The following is a 17,975-nucleotide window of genomic DNA, read 5'->3' on the forward strand; positions in this document are numbered from 1 at the left end:
TTAGATCCAATGACTTACACCATTACTACTTAAACCTTGTAAAAAAGAAAACCACCATTACTACTTAAACCTTGTAAAAAAGAAAACCCTACCCTTTCTCTCCTCTCTCCCTTTCTCCTGCTTCCACTCCTCTCTTAGACGCACATACCTCTTCTCCTCCAGCTCCTCTCTCGGACGCCCATACTACTTAAACCTTGGTTGTGAACAACACCTAACATCCGTTTTCTGGTTGTTTAGTGGAGGACGATAGAAGAGGCAGAGGGAACACAAGAAGGAATTGGAGGGACATGAAGTTTTATGTTATCCTACATATGAGGGACCATTTCCAAATGATAAATTTGAGTATTGTAGCAAACAGAAAAAGCGACCAAAGATTACAAAGCCCAACAAAAGATTACTAATGATAATCTTACAAGTTTTAAAAAATGTCTCAGGTTAACATTTGAAAAACCCTCATCTAGAGGTGAGGAGATGAAACCCATAATATTTTAACAAATTTTAAAATATGCAACAAAAAAACATTGTTCATTGAAGAAGAAGAAGAAAGAGATCCTTACGAAAGGGGGGCATGGGTCATCGATGTTGAGGAGATGACACAAGTGATGGTCGATAGTGGCGAGGAGGCGAGGCAGTCCACTATGGTAGTGGTGGCAAGCACAACGTCAGTGGCAAGAGAGGAGCGGGAGGAGAAGTGTAATGCCTGCTATTTTTCGTGAGTATTCCTATAGATGATAATTGGATAATTATAATGAGTGCTATAAAATTTAAATAGATTACATCTTAGAAAAAAAATCTCAAAATGACTGTGTCTTGCCGACCCTAGTGGAAATCGCTTTCGAATTCATTTTTTTAGTGAAAATAGCATTTTGAGAAAAGAATTTAGATAATTGAAATAAATTAGTGTTTAAAAGAATTTCATATACATTTGAAATAATTTGGATTGTATGTAGAGTCATTTAATTTAAATTTGAAATGTAAATTTGAAAATTTTGAAATTCAAAATATCAAATAAAATCAATTAATAAAATAAAGAAACAATAGAATAAAAATTTGGATTTAACTAAAATCCATAAAATAGTAGAGGTTCATAGGTGGGTTGTCCCCTATGGGGCCATCTTATTTGGCACCTCAATATTTAGTTGAAAATCAAATTTAAAACTTTAAATTAAAGACTTCTTAAAAGTTACAAAAAACTAAATTTTAAAGAGCAAAGTCAAAACTTACTAAAAACTAAAGGGGAGACCTCCCAAGGGGGGGAGCCATCCCATCCTAAAAGATTCTAGGATGGGTTGGTTGACTAAAAAAAAAGAGAAATAAGAAAAGAAAGGAGGAAGGAAAGAAAAAGAAAAAATAAATAAATAATAGACCAAATCAAACTTGCATGCCAAGCAAGCAAGTTTGACAAAATTAAAAAATTGAAAAGAGAAACCCCATAACAGGGTGACATCCAACTTATGGGGGCTATACTTTATATAATGTATATCTTAGTACATTATATGAATTAATAACCTAAGCTAACTAGATAGGGAAAAAAATTGATTAGAAAATTTAGAAAAAAATATATAGAAGAAAGGAAAGAAAAGGGAGATCTAAATCAATGGCTGAGATTTTCTCTAGCCCCTTGATCTAGCTCCATGTATTATAAAAAGAGAGGTGGGGCTCATGCCCCCCCCCCCACCTGCCCCTATTTTGTCACTTTTGGTTTTTGTTCTCTCTTCTCTAACTCTCTAATTCTCCTTCTTTCTTGTTCTTCCTTTTTTCTAGTTTTCCTCTTATACACAACCAAGAGAAGTACACACATACGTTGGAGGGAGCCGATTTGATAGAAAATTTTATTTTTTTAACTAGAAGAGACATTTTTCTCGAAAAAGGTAGGGAGTTTTATTCTCTACACATAGATCGAAACTCGTATGCACGAGTTTATTTCAATTTCTAAATAGATGTATCTTGTACCGAACCTCCCATGTGAGGATTCAATGATACATTCCTCAAATTTAGAGTAGAGGCGATTTTTTGAATAAAAACCCTCTAACAAATCGGTTTGGTTCAATTGATTTTTATAAATCTTAATTAAAATTGAGTTATGACATTAATATGCGTATATACACTCTGAATGAGAGGTGTACACAAGCATATACGTGTGAGAAAGGCTCTGGTTTTAAGCCTTAACAAGAAAAAAAAACAAATATAGGACATACATTGTGTTTGAATACGGGCATAGCCAATTAGCCCGAAATTGAAGTATGAAGGGTTTTCAAATGAAAGCCCTTCGCAAACCTTAAAATATATTAATGAAGAAGGGGTTGATCTACTTTCTTAGAGAAAATTCAGTTCGATGCCTAGAAAAAAATGTTTTGTTTGAATTGAAAACTCAAGATATGATGTCAACCATGTGTGAGGGATTTTTCAAAAATAAGTCATTTTTGAAATACAATAGGATAACATATAATTGATTCTTTGTAAAAAAATTAGTTAGAAGGCTTGATTTAATGCCCATATTCGCATTTTATGCTGTCAATTAAAAATATGTCAATGTTGTTGTGAAAAAAATAAATCTATGAATGAATCTAAGAAAAATACCAAAAATATTTTTAAGAAAATAATTTTCGAGAAAACGAATCGATTTCCCAGCCTAATGGCTATGAAAATGAGATTTGTCTATAGAGAAATATGTAATATCATGATTTTAGATTTTTAAAATAATATTTGAAGTGCTGTTGAATAAATTTTGAAAATTTTAATTCGGTGGGCTATTTCTGCTCACCCGAATGCAAGTTTCTCGTTATTTTGTATTTTTGGCCTGATACTCGACCAGTAAAACGTTCGTATCTTTCTCATCTAGAGAAGTTTTTATGAACAGTTTGCTGAGTTGAAAAATTAACAAAAATTTATAGAATCCGTAAAATTTTGAGCTCCGTTCTCAAAATGAGCACTGAATTGTGATAGTCAGAACAAAAAAGTATAGACGTGCACTAAACTAGTTGTATCTTTTTCATACAGAGAGATTTTTATGAACGGTTTGTGGCATCATAAAGCTGACATAATTTTTTGTAACTTATCAAAATTTTAGCTCTGTCGCATATAGTACACATCTCTGTAATAGTCATAACAGTAAGATAGTTTAAGGGTCTGATTAGCAATACATGTGATATTTTGTAAGGCATTCAAATATGCTTTTATGTGAATTAAGTAATGCTGCATATGTACTGTTAAATTTTTTTTATATGTAGATTGAGTGTCCAATTTGGGGCAATAACTGAATGAAGTGTTTCCACACTACTTGGCTTTTATCGCTATTTGCTATTGAATTGAACGAAATGAGTACGGATTATAATTGAATATAGATGCTTTAATTGTTTATGACTAGTGCATATTGATGAATGGATGTTAAAGTTAAAAATGAATTGATGCATAGTTATTGCTTCGCATTTCAAACATGTGTTTCTCAAATATGGGTTTGTTGGACAATGACTTACGACATTAAGTTCTTTTAGCATAGAACTTGTTTAGCACAAACACATTATATATATATATATATATATATATATATATATATATATATATATATATATATATATATATATATATAATGGGTCTATGCTAAACTCATTTGATGTTAAACTGCATGTTAAATGGGTTTTTGGCCTTTTTCATTTTATTTTTTAATTCTGATCGTACTTGATTTTGTAGGGATCAACTCTTGAAGCGTTTGATTCCAACACAGGTAGATTTTTATAATATTCAAAAAATCAACGATCCAAAATCTTTGTAAAATTTTGAGGCTCCAAACATCATTATTTTCATTGAAAACACATGATCCAGGTGTGGATTCTTAGTAAATCGATCATGCCCAACACATTTACGAGGCCAGACCACATAAAAGGCACTGGAAAAGCCCGAAAAAAACAATTTAGTACGTGGTTTAGCAGCAAATGGGTTTAACGCAGACCCATTACTCGTAATGGGTATGTGCTAAACCCATTTGGTGCTAAACCGCATTCTAAATAAGGTTTTTGGGCTTTTTTATTTTTATTTTTAAACGTTGTTCGTACAAATGTGATCTATGTACTTGATTTTATAGGGATCAAATCTTGAAGCTTTTGATTCCAACACATAGGTTGGTTTTTATAAAGCTCAAAAAATCAACGGTCTAAATCTTCATAAATTTTTTACGCTCCAAACATCATTTTTTTCATCGAAAACACATGATCTAGGTGTGGATCTTAATAAATCGACTATGCCCAACACATTTATGGGGGCTGGAACTGCATAAAAAGCCATGAAGAAGCCCAAAAACCCATTTAGCATGCGGGTTGGCATCAAATGGGTTTAGCACCGACCCATTACTCTCTCTCTCTCTCTCTCTCTCGAGTAATGGGTCGGTGCTAAATGCATTTGGTGCTAAACCACATGCTAAATAGGTTATTTTGTTTTTTTTTTTTCATTTTATTTTTAAATTCTGACCATACAGATGTGATCTGTGTACTTGATTTTATAGGGATCATCAACTCTTGAAGCGTTTGATTCCAACACATGGGTGAGCTTTTATAAAGTTCAGAAAATAAAAAAATCTTCATAAATCAAACATCATTTTTTCATCGAAAACACATGATCCAGGTGTGGATTCTTAATTAATCGACTATGCCCAACACATTTATGGGGGCCGGAACCGCATAAAAAGCAATGGAGAAGCCCGAAAACCCATTTCGCATGCGGTTTGGCATCAAATGGGTTTAGCACAAACCCATTACTATATATATAACACCTTAGACAAAGGGCCCAGCCAGCAGTGTTCAGACAGGATTGTTCTACATGGTCTTGTCTGCGTAATCAAACGGCAATGTCCCCACCCTTGCTGTCGATTGCATCTTGATCCTGCGTGTTAAAACGAGCCCATATAGATCACATTTACGCGTGAGCTTGTCGTTGATGATTAGTTTTGTGGCTCAGATTATACAAATGGGAGCATCCGAGCTGCCGCCCTTCTGTCATAAATAATTGTGACGGTGAGACTAATTTCACAAAATTTGGTCTCGGGATCTTTTCTTGACAAGTGGAAATCGCACCATATATTAGTGGGGTTCTATGTTTCACGCTGCAGAAATGAGAATCAGTGGAAAGTGAAATCCCTCCAAAGCCTCCCCTTGGACGGAAAATGCATACCAGGGGGAGGTATGACACCGCTTTCCATTGGAATCCTTTATTTGGATGAAAAACTTATGGGCCCCACTCGCTCCTTCCTGCTTGACATTAATATGGATGGAAAATATGTCTTTCACATGAAAGTGGAGGGTGAAACAAACGGCCCTTAGAAGTTTTCGTATTTTGTGGGGAAAATTTCGACAAAGAATTAACAAATATAAAAACAAAAAATACAAAACGTATAAAAAGATGAATGTATAAAAATTAAAAACAGTTTTTTCTTGGGTTAATATCGCTATCTTTGCAAAATACACGGCCGTTTTCAAAATAATATTTGAGGTTTTAAATTAGTCCTTGAAAATATTGCGATAAAAACACGATATATTCACAATATTGGCCGTATTTGTTACATAACTTGAGTCAAAGTAGGGGTGTCAATGGGTAGGGTTTACCGGGACCCGACCCGTACCAAACCTCATAGAGTCCGGGTATGATGGTAAATAAGAAGATCCGATTAAAACCTGGATCTGGATCCAAAGGTTCGATTAATACATGGATCTGGGTATATTTTGTGAAATTTTATAACAGACCCGGCCCCACCCGAGTTCCGATTAAGACCCACAAATTTTCAATGTAAAAATGCTAAAAAAATATTACTTTATCGAGTATGGACCGGGTCTGTTTCATGTAGTTCTTATTGGGTCAGGGTACGGTTTCTCTTATGGTGTATCCGATTAGACCTGGGTCCAAACCCGGTATCATACCCAAAAATTGGAGCCAGGTCTAGTTCCACATGGGTCCGAACCAAACCCAACCCATTGACACCCTTACTAAGGAGCGTAAATGGATAGGATATGAACTGTTTCTGATTAACCTGAACATAAATTTTAAGCAAGAGATCTGAATCCGGATTGAGAGCTAACCGATAAAGTAGAGAAACATCCGGATCAAAGTTTTGCCTGATAATACTGGATCCGAGAAGAGAAAGGAACATGTTTTTTTTGCAGGCAAAAACAATAAAAATGATCAGATTTTATCTGGGCCTGAATGTAAGCCCCATATAAAAAATTGTCATCTAAATCCGAATCCAAGAAGGCCTGGCCGGAAGAATCGCAACCCGATTCAATTACTCATTCGGATCTGATTTTGAGATCCATATCCGAGAAACATAACCCAGAAAAAACTGTCGGATACGAATCAAAGATGCGAACCCATCCGATCCATTTGCACGATGAAATTTAGACTGTACCTCCATCTTCCTGCTCTTCAAAAACTCTCTTTCTCTCTCCTCTCTCTTTGATTAGAGGGGCTCTCCCTTAGCTCCCACCGATGGAGTTTTTGCAGGAGAATTCTGGCCGTTGGATCTCTATTGTCAAGTTCCTCCTTCCGTTCATCTGTTGTCTCGTCCTCTCCAACTACCCGAGCTCCGTCATGGGAATCCGGTAAGGTTTCTTTCTTACTTCTGATTTTTGCGCTTCGCGGTTTCCCTTTGCATGAATTATGCTAAAATCGCGAAATCTCTCCCAAAAATGTAAATTTATAAGGTTTTTGTGTTTCATGGGAGAATTCCTTAGGGGTTTTTCCATTAGAAAAGTAAGGCGAATCTGGAATGGTTTCTTTGGATAGAAAATTTGTGCAATCCGTAACTTTTAGGGGTTATGGATTCCACAGACGGTTCTTATAGGGTTTATTGAAGATTATTTTATTTGTTTTAGAATATTGGCAGCCGTCGAAATTCGTCCTTTTGATCTAAAGGATGAATGCTGGATTTTGAATCTTCAAGTCGGTCTGACGGCCAGAAATTTGGGGTCGTTTCTGTCGTCATGGGTGCCGTCTGATGTTTGGGGGATTTCCTTCATCATGTCAAAGCAATGCACGTTGAATTCTGACATTTTCCCTGTTGGTTATAGAAAACTGTTCTTTCATGTCTGAAGTGGGATTTGTGTCAAAATTTTCACACTTATAATCTCTGAAGATGAAGTTCTTGATTGAATATTCTCCATAACGTGCCAGCTTTATTGTTGATTTTCACGAATTTATTTTTCTTTTTTGAGCCATACTTATAATATCATAATTATATTAGACAAGTGTTACAACCCCAACTAACCCTAAAAAAATAGTGTTTTTTTAAAACAATTGTGAAAACTATCCTAAAGATTCGGGACCTCATATTTAATATACCAAACCACAAACAGACCAGACCATGCATTAGATCCAATCAAACTTTATTAATCAATAAATGTCAAATAGGCTCAGAACAAAAGTTGTCTATCACATACGAGTCATCATGTAGTAGAACCAGAAACTACTCTAAGGGCTTGCAGTTTCAAGCCAGCTAGTTAGGACATAAGGGCTCAAAACAATTTTATGAAAATGGGTAAGAACCAAAGTTTTGCATATGGTTTTTATTGATTTAGAGAAGGCATACGATAGAGTACCTAGGGACGTTCTCTGGTGGACAATGATGAAGAAAGGTGTTCTCTCAAGTACATTAGTATAATTAAAGATATGTATGAAGGAGTAGTAACCAATGTCCGCACTTGTGGAGGGGTGACAACCAATTTTCCGATAACGGTTGGGTTACATCAAGGATCTGCTTTAAGCCCTTTCCTATTTGCGATAGTGATGGATGAGCTTATGAGATCAATTCAAGAAAATGTACCGTGGTGTATGTTGTTTTGATTGATGAGTCTAGAGCTGGGGTTAATGCTAAGTTAGAATTATGGAGACAGACATTGGAAGCTAGAGGTTTTAAGTTGAGTAAGAGTAAGACTGAATATATGGAATGTCGGTTTAGTAAGCAACGAAGTAGTGATGGGAGTGTAGTGAAGCTTGGTGAGCAAGATATACCGGTGAATGATTATTTCAAATATTTGGGATCCATCATTCAAAAGTATGGAGAAATTGATGGAGATGTAAATCATAGGATAAAGGTTGGGTGGATGAAATGGAAAAGTGCTACTGGAGTGCTGTGCGATCGTAGAATGCCATTGCGGTTGAAGGGAAAGTTTTATAGGACGACTATTAGACCCGCTTTACTATATGGTACGGAATGTTGGGCTGCCAAGAGACATCATATTCAAAAAATGAGTGTAGCTGAGATGCGGATGCTTAGATGGATGTGTGGAAATACAATAAAAGATAAGATTCGGAACGAAGAGATACGTAAGAAGGTAGGTGTTGCACCCATTGAAAATAAGATGCGAGAGAATCGTTTACGGTGGTTTGGACATATTCGGCGAAGGCCTAATGATGCTCCAGTTAGAAGGTTGGAGAAATGGGAAAATATATTAGTTAAAAGAGGTCGGGGTAGGCCTAGGAAGACTTGGATGGAGATGATAGGAAAGGATATGAATGCTTTGAACCTCACCGAGGACATGGCGTTGGATAGAAATGATTGGAGGAAAAGGATTCATGTGGAAGACCCAAAATGAATTTCTTTTTTGGTTCATATCGCTGACCCAAATTGTTTTGGGATGAAGGCGTAGTTGTTGTTGTTGTTGTTGTTGGGTAAGAACCAAAGTTCTTTATATGAATTCCTCTAAAAATTCAAACAATAATAAAATAGCATAAACCAAATTCATGCATAAATTTTAGAGGAATATCAGAATAACAATTTATCACAATCAACTTATCATTCAAGCATCTACACAAGATATCATGCGAAACAAAATAAGCATGAATGCATGAACTAATGTTAAACAGTAAATATGCATAATTCAATGCACATGCATGAATAACTTATTAAGTTATTTACAAGGGTTATTTTTCATGCATGTCCCTATTAAATGCATACAATTTTAGTTTTCACTTTTTCTTAAACTCGCGGATACTCAAAACGAGCACAACATTCCCAAATTCAAAATTAGGTTCTCAATTGTAGCTTAACAAACAATTTGTATTTTATTACTGAGTTTCACACTTGTTCTTCGACTAATATCAGGAATCAATACTATCCATCAGAACATTAGAAATCAACTTCTAATGCCGGAACATCAGAAAAATCAACATCCACTAACGCTACTTTCTTAGTATACCAATAACTACAGTTGAGTCAACACCACCACCCTCAGGCAAAGTGATTGAATATCCCTAAAACTATGATCGGAAAGTGAACCGACATATCAGGTCCAGGAGAACACTCACATACGGAGTTTTAGTATCCTCACGGTCCTACCAAGACCGCCATCAAGGATTCCCACACTGTGAAAGGGACATCAAGGAAGAGATTAATTATACTTTTTGGTCTCTTTTACCTTTTTAAACAATTTCAAGTTCTTTACACAAGAACCGTTTTGCAAATCAACATGTAAAACCACTTTCGGGCCCTAGCCCCCCACATTTTAATAATGTAATAAATTTTGGAAAACAAAAAATTTTCAAAAATAATTTTGCAATGTATAAACAAAATCAACAAGTAGAGCAACACTTGCTTCCGGCCTACACGACCTGCAGTGGTTCATATCTGGCCACCAAAGTATCTCAAAAGTGATTTATACATCTTTTGCAAAATTTCAGTGAACATGCAACACACACCTTATTTCAAACATGTTCATAATGCACATTCAAACACAAAAAATGAATGTATATAAGGCTAAACACATACACATGAGAATAGATGCTTGTAACACGCATTATCATGATCAATGCTACTTATAAATACCCAAACATGCACATGATCATATTTATGCAAACATCAAAATAAACTTCAGATTCATGCGTATGATATGCAAATTTACAACATGACATTCGACTGCATGAACATGTATAATCAATCAAATATATAATTAATTACATAAGCCTGCAACTCGCGTGAATGTCAGCCTGTACGTAACAAACTTGTTCAATTTATATAGCATGAAACTTAACAAATTCTGGTCAACTTTACATATTTTTTGGACTTAGCAAATCTGATCAGATTGCAAACACATAATACATCTGTCAATCTGATCAGATTGCTCACACACCACATATCAGTGTCTGAACAAATTGCACATGCACACATACATCGGCAGTCTGATCATATTACACATGTACACACATCGGCAGTCTGATCAAATTGCTCATGTACACATATCGACAGTATGATTAGATTGCACATGCATACACATATTGGCAGTCTGATTAGATTGCACATCTATACACAGATCGACAGTCTAATTAGATTGCACAACAAAACACGATGGCAAATTTGATCAATTCGCACACACAACACACAGTGCATTTAACAACCCTAACTCGTACCCATGAAAAAGTGACATTTTTTTTTCAAGTGCGAAAACATTCTCAGAAACCCAGGGCCTTTACAGTTACAACACATTCACAACCACGAGGGATCTTATACTCATACCAAACTTTATTTATTAAAGTGCATAGAGTCTGAGACATAAACAAATAAAATATAAATAAAGTAGAAAGAAGAGCCACGCTGTTCCAAGAAAAGCCTGCCAAATAGTCACATAGCCGTCGTAACTCCTCGCAAAGCAAATCACCTCACTGGGTCTTTGAGGCTGCGAAAAACATAAAAGTAGGGGTGTCAGAATCCAAAGAATTGTGTGTACGAATCCCTTTAATGAAACAAATAAGTAAAAAGAACACCAATAAGATTCATGTAATATTTTAGAATGATGCAATTATGACAAATTCATAACTCAAGTAATCATTTAAACAACCGTGAACATAAATTAAGCATTAAGAACAATTATCATGCAATAGAAAACACATATCATATAATCACCAATATATCTCAAATAAGGAATAAGTAAATATGCATGATCTAATGTATAACAAAAATATGCATGATTTCAGTGCACATGTATGAATACATTATTATCTTTTATCAAAGTTTTCTTTTCATATGCATGTTTCTATTAAATGCACACAATTTAAGTTCATCTTTTTATTACCGTTGCTCGCGGATACTCTAAACGGGTAAAAGTTTTCGAGGTCAAGTTAGGTTCTCAATTGTAGCTAAACACACAATTTGTATTTTATTACTGGGTTCCAAGTTTATCCCTTGTAATGAAATATGTGGAAATAAAAACAATGTCTTACAATGGATATTCACATATAGAAAGCAAAAAACAAGTCCAAAAAGGACATACACAAAAGCCAACAATGGCTTGCAAACATAAATTCTTATAAATGCAAGAAAGGGCTTCAAGAAGCCAATACTTTACAAAGGGGGAGACCCCACTTATTTATAGGCAAGGAGTGAGAGAGAGGGAGAAAAGTAAGAGAGAGAGACCACATTGGGAGTCCCAACAAGGTGTCATTGGGCTCCCAACGGTGACAATTGTGACTGTTGGGGGCCCAACGACTCTTAGTTGGGACCCCCAATGTGAATTTATTAAATGCATTTTAGGAAAAAGAAAAAAAAAAAATAAAAGAAAGAAAAAGGAAAATAAAAGAGAAAAATAAAAAAGACTACAATGCCCCTATTGGGCAAAATTACATGAATACCCTTATCAGATATGATTGAATATATATATATATATATATATATTGATTACATGTATTTTAACACCCTCCCTCAAGCTTTACGAGGATATAACCGAAAGCTTGTTGAGAAGGAACATAAAACAAGGAGCAACAAGGGCTTTAGTGAAGAAGTCTGCCAACTGGTACTCGGATGTGACGTAAGGCAGTGCTATGGTTCCTCTTAGGTATTCATTACGAACGTAGTGGCAGTCCATCTCGATGTGTTTAGTACGCTCATGGAAGGTGTGATTGCTTGCGATATAGATTGCGCTTTTGTTGTCACAACACATCTTCGAAGGAGTAGAGATGACTATGCCCATATCACTGAGGAGACTTCTAAGCCACACAAGCTCCATGGTTGTATTGGCCATTGCACGATACTCCGCTTCTGTTGAGGACAATGATACTTTGTGCTGCTTCTTGCATCTTCATGAAATCATAAAGTCATTTAAGAAAACACAAAAACCAGTAGTTGAGACTCTATTATTGGGATTTCCTCCCCAATCATCATCAGTATAAGCAATTAAATCAAGTGATGACGAAGAGGAAAGAAAGACTCCCTTAGTTATGGTGTTTTTGATGTATCTGACTATCCTTAAGACTGCACTCATGTGCACAGTCGTAGGTGCATGTTGAAACTGACTGAGTGAACTGCATGAGCTATGTCTGGCCGAGTGATGGATAAGTAGGTCAGAGACCCAACAAGTTGGCGGTATGGAGTAGGATTCTCGAGGAGTGTTCTATCTTCCAACCTTAACTTTGCATTGATAACTTCAGGGGTTTCTGTCTTCTTATCATCGGAGATGCCAGACTTGGAACAAATGTCAGCAGCAAGTTTCATCTGAGAGAAAATGTACTCTCAAGGAGAGTACGCTACTTCAATTCCTAAAAAATATCTTAAGAAACCAAGGTCAGACATGTCAAAATTCTCTTTTAAAACTTTCTTAATATCATTGATTCCTTGCTCATTACTTCCAGTGATGATCATATCATCAACATAAAGTAGTAGAATAACTACTGAAGACCCTGCACTTTTCACAAACAAAGCAATGTCAGTATAGCATATAGCATGAGCGAAAATTCAAACTTGTCATTACATTGCTAAATCTATCATTCCAAGCCTTTGGAGCTTGCTTTAAACCATATAATGCCTTTTTAAGTTTGAGAATTTTATTTTCACCAATACATACTCCTGGTGGAGGATCCATGTAAACCTCTTCATTTAATTCACCATTTAGGAATGCATTCTTAACATCTAATTGATAAATAGGTCATTTTTTAACTGACGCAACCGCAATAAGAGTCCTAACACTAGTCATCCTAGATACGGGAGCGAAGGTTCCTTCATAGTTTGTACTGTATTTTTGAGCGTATTTTTTTGCTACCAACCGAGCTTTATAGCGTTCTAATGACCCATCACTTTTTAGTTTTAATTTTGAAGACCCATCTACATCCAATAGATCTCTTTCCAGTGGGTAATGAGGTTATTTCTCAAGTTTTTGCCTTTTCAAGGGCACTAAGTTCTAACTTCATGGCTTCAACCCACTGGGAAATGTTTTTGGCTTCATTATAATGTGAAGGTTCATGAAAAGAGTGTAGCGCAATTAAACACGCTCTATACTGTGGTGTTAGAGACTCATAGGAAACAAACCTATTAGGAGGATTGAAGATTCGGCCGGATCTCCTTAAAGAGATTTCTTCTATGTTGGAACCTTGAGAGTTTTTCTAAGGCACTCATGGGAACTTGTTGACCACGCCTAACATAGGTTTGGATGGGTCTATCACTTTCATTTTCAACATTGTTAAGAGGAATATCCTCTAGATCATTCAACAAATCATTAGAGATTTCCTCTTCTTGAGGAGTCACATCTTCTTGAGAGAGAAGATCAAATAAGAAAGCATATTCACTTTCGTCAATATCTTTAGTTTTCTCAAAGCCATTTTCATTTTCTAAAAAGGTTACATCTTTAGATACATATAGTTTGTTATTTTTAAGGTTGAAGCATCTAAAACCCTTTTGATTTTCTCCGTACCCTAAGAAAACACATTCAATAGCTTTAGGGGATAATTTATCTCTTTTATGTGTAAGGACAAAATATTTTCACCCAAAAATTCTTAATCTATTGGAATCGGGTGTTCTTTCAAATAATTTTTCATGTGGAGATGTATTTTGTAAGGATGAAGATATCATTCTATTTATCAAGTAAGTTGAAGTTAAAGCGGCTTCGGCCCAAAAACTTTTTGGAATTTCTTTGGAAATAAGAAGTGCCCTAGTGGTTTCCAAAATGTGTCTATGCTTTCTTTCGGCTAGGCCATTTTGTTAAAGAGTCCTAGGACATGATCTTTGATGACAAATTCCATTTGTTTTTAAATAATTTTGAAATTCATTTGATAGATACTCTCCATTCGAATCAGATCTAAGAGTAGAGATATTACTTGAAAATTGATTTTTGACTATCATATGAAATTTCTTGAAGAAGTCAAAGACTTCGGATTTTAAATTGAGAAAATAGATCCACACATATCTAGTGTAGTCATCAATGAAAGTAACATAATAGGAGTATCCTCCTTTCGATATGACCGGAGAAGGGCCTCAAACGTCCGAATGGACTAACTCAAAAGGTCTTTTGGACACAAAAGTTCTATTTGGAAAAGGATTGGATTTCGTTTTTCCAAAAATACAATTCTTGCAAACAAAATGTTTCTCATTACAAAATTTTTTTCCAAAAGGAAAAGAGTACATTTTTGAGAAACTTGGATGTCCAAGTCTTTGGTGCCAAGTTTCAATATTTTTATCTTGGACATGATTACAAAAAGAGTTAGTGAGAAGTTTCAAGTTGCTCATGTAATAGAGATCTCCCCTCCTATGGCCTTGCCCAATCTACTTCCCGGATCAGAGATCCTGTATAGAGCAATCCTTAGTTGAGAAGGAGATTTCACATCCATGATCACATATTTGAGAAACGGAAAGGAGATTTAAATTAAGTTGATGTACCACTCTTACGTTTGGCACAAAGAAATCTTTGGAAAAATTTAAAGTTCCAAAACTTTTTACTTGTAAAGATGTACCATCGGTGGTTGAAACATAAGAGTTTTCAGAGTTATTACACAAATCGGAAAGCGCATTTTCAAGAGGGGTCATATGAAAGGAAGCTCCAGAATCAAGAATCCAAGAAAACATACCTGGAGGAGAATAAGAAACTTTGGCGGCACCCGAAGTTGATGGCGATTTGAGTATATTTTGAAGTGCTTCAGATAGTTGAGCAAGAGAGAATGACTCTTTCCCTTTGATAGTCTCCTCCTTCTTTTGAGTAATTTCTTTAACGAAGGCAACCTTACTTTTTGGTGCTTCATTTAGCTTAGGGCAATTAGGTCTTATATGACCCGGTTCTTGGCAATGATGGCAAATGACTTTTCTATAATTGCTATTATAGTTATTTTGCCTCCCAAAGTGTGAAGGCTTATAGGCTTTCACATGATTGCCAGGTTTAGACATGGCCAAAACTTCATCTCCTCCTTTAATCTTGGCAAGACGAGTTTCTTCTTGGCATATTTCGGCAATGACATCTTCCAAAGGAAGAGGCTTAGATCTATGAAGTAGGAAAGATCTAACTTGTTCATATTCGGGCCTAAGCCCATGTAGAAATTGGAAAAAGTGTTCTTTTTCCATTTATTCTCTTCTTAGTTCCACATCTATACTAGAAACCCACTTTGGTTCTAGTAGAGATAGCTCATCCCATAAGGGTTCAAGGGTGCTAAAGTAATCTCTTACACTCATTTCCTCTTGCTTAATAGGTCGTATTTTTTCTTGGAGAAAGAATTGACGAGCAAAGTCTTTTTGAGTATACATACCTTTTTATAAAGAATCATGCTTCATTTGCCATCCGAAATTTAGCAATGTTGGCGCAAATTTTAAGCTCCACATTGTTCATGAACCAAGCAAGAATTTTTGCATGCTTGCTTTCCCAATCTTTCACTTTAGATTGGTGATCTTCAATGGCCTTCATGCGGGCATTTCCTTCAAGAGCTTTTTCTTGATCACCATCCATCTTGGTGAGTTGGAGTTGCGGTTCCGGAATAGTGACCATGACGTATCCCCAAAGCTTTTTACCCTTGAGGTTGTTCTCCATGGCGACGGCCCACATCATGTAGTTGAAACCATTAAGTTTCAAGGAGAGATCAATCTTTTGTTCTCCTTCCATTTTAAACTCAAGAAGACAAACCAAGAAAGAGAAATACAAAATGAAAAATATAACTAGTCAACTAGCTATATCAAGAATCAAGAGCATACACTTGGCTCTGATATCATGTAATGAAATATGTGAAAATAAAAACAATGTCCTACAATGGACATTCACATATAGAAAGCAAAGAACAAGTCCAAAAAGGACATACACAAAAGCCAACAATGGCTTGCAAACATAAATTCTTATAAATGCTGGAAAGGGCTTCAAGAAGCCAATACTTTACAAAGTGGGAAACCCCACTTATTTATAGGCAAGGAGGAGTGAGAGAGAGGGAGAAAAGTAAGAGAGAGAGATCACGTTGGGAGGCCCAACAAGGTGTCGTTGGGCTCCCAACCGTCACAATTATGACCGATGGGGGCCCAACGACTCTTAGTTGGGACCCCCAATGTGAATGCATTAAATGCATTTTAGGAAAAAGAAAACAAAAAAATAAAAGAAAGAAAAAGGAAAATACAAAAGAACAAAAAAAAAAGATTACAATGCCCCTATTGGGCAGAATTACAGGAATACCCTTATCGGGTATCTATATATATATATATATTGATTACATGTATTTTAACAACCCTCGACCGAAACAGCCTTCGAAACATTAGAAATCAACATCTAATGTCGTGACACTATGAAAATCAACAACCTGTTAAAATGTAAAACTATACATATATGTATATATAATAATATGATATATATATATATATATAAATACATTTTTCATTTCTTTATTTTCTGTAATTTTTTTCCTTTATTTTTTGTCTTTATGTCATCTAGTTTAGTTTGAACTAGAATGACTGTTGCTAGTCAAGTCCTGTCCAGACTTGACTAGCAATAGAGCTGTTGGACTGACACATTCCAACAGCTCTTAATAGAGCTGTTGGACTGTGCCCAACAGCTCTATTGAGTCCTCTTTCAGCTGTGTATATAAAGGGGTGCAGCCCCTCTTGTATTTTATTCCAATGCTTCTTAAGCAATTGGTTTTTCATATCAATAAAGAATACATTTTTATTTTTATTTTGTTTCCAGTTATACCCTTTTTAAGGGTTATGCTTTAGTGTCATTCTTGACACTTGCCCTTGTTAATCTAAGCTCGTGTTTCGAAGATCCCTATTTCATTTCATGGTATCAGAGCCGCGGAAGTACTAAATCTTGAGGAAAAGCTGCCTCGGTTTTCATGCCCGTTTGCAAAAGTGTTCGCCACTTGAAGAGAAGTGTTTTATCACTTCATTGGAGAAGATTTCACATCTTGTTGTATTGTTTTTTTTTCTCTTTCTTTTTCATTTTCCTTCTTGTTTCTCTTCTATCCCTATTCTTTCTCTCCTTGTAATCGATGGATGACAATGATAAAGTCACCATCATGCCTATGAAACTAAGCGATACGAACTATGTAACATGGGCTTCAATCATGAAGCACCATATATGGGGAAAAGGCTTATGGGGGATTGTGGATGGTTCCGATTCGGAACCTAAGCTATCTCTTACTAAAAAGGAGAGAGATAAAGAGGTCCCTCTATCGGAAGAAGAGAAAATCAAGGCTATTGCCTCATACGAGAAGAAATGGAAAGAATGAAGAATATCTCATGCGAAGATAATGTGGCTTATCAATAGCGTTGACATTAAAAAATGCTCAAGTCTTGCCAAATTTGATCATGCCGATAAGGCATGGGAATACCTTAAGAATATGTATTCCCTTAAAGATATTGCACACGTGTGCAACCTCCAAGAAAAAGTTCGAATGATGACACAAGGAGACAAAACTATTCGTGAATATTACAATGGGTTGTCCGAACTTTGGGAAGAACTTTCCCTTTTAGAACCAAAGTGGCATTGTGCCGAAGACATCAAGCTTCGTTAGAAACAACTCGATGCTGAACATTTTTACCAGTTTATCACTGGATTAAGGCCGGAATTTGAAACCACTAAATCGGCCCTACTTCACCGGGGAAAAATTCCTTCTATTGTTGAAACTATTGAAGAGTTAACAATGGAAGAAAATCGTCTCCGGAAAGGTTCTTTAAAAATTGAAGATGATTCCGTTTTAGCCGTGTCTAGACCAGGGAATCATGTTCGATCATATAGGCCTCCTTACTTTAACCGACAAAATGGTGACTATGA

The 17,975-nt window shown here is 35.8% G+C and overlaps 1 protein-coding gene across 4 annotated transcripts in view; it reads left to right on the forward strand.

Moving 5' to 3' along the window:
* Nucleotides 1–6,453: 6,453 nt before the first annotated feature.
* The window catches only part of LOC149833413 (glycosyltransferase family protein), a 58,647-nt gene continuing 47,125 nt past the window's right edge, over nucleotides 6,454–17,975 (forward strand). For all 4 annotated transcript variants that reach the window (XR_016433168.1, XR_016433169.1, XM_090012825.1 and 1 more), the window contains exon 1: nucleotides 6,454–6,584. Coding sequence is in view for 2 of the 4 variants with exons in the window: in XM_090012825.1 (XP_089868951.1) it covers nucleotides 6,472–6,584 (113 nt within the window). In the remaining 2 variants the exon portion in view is untranslated. The remainder of the gene's footprint in view (nucleotides 6,585–17,975) is intronic.

The sequence above is a fragment of the Nuphar pumila genome, chromosome 7 (genome assembly GCF_984573655.1).
Source record: "Nuphar pumila chromosome 7, dmNupPumi1.hap1.1, whole genome shotgun sequence".
In the NCBI taxonomy this organism is placed as follows: Eukaryota; Viridiplantae; Streptophyta; class Magnoliopsida; order Nymphaeales; family Nymphaeaceae; genus Nuphar; species Nuphar pumila.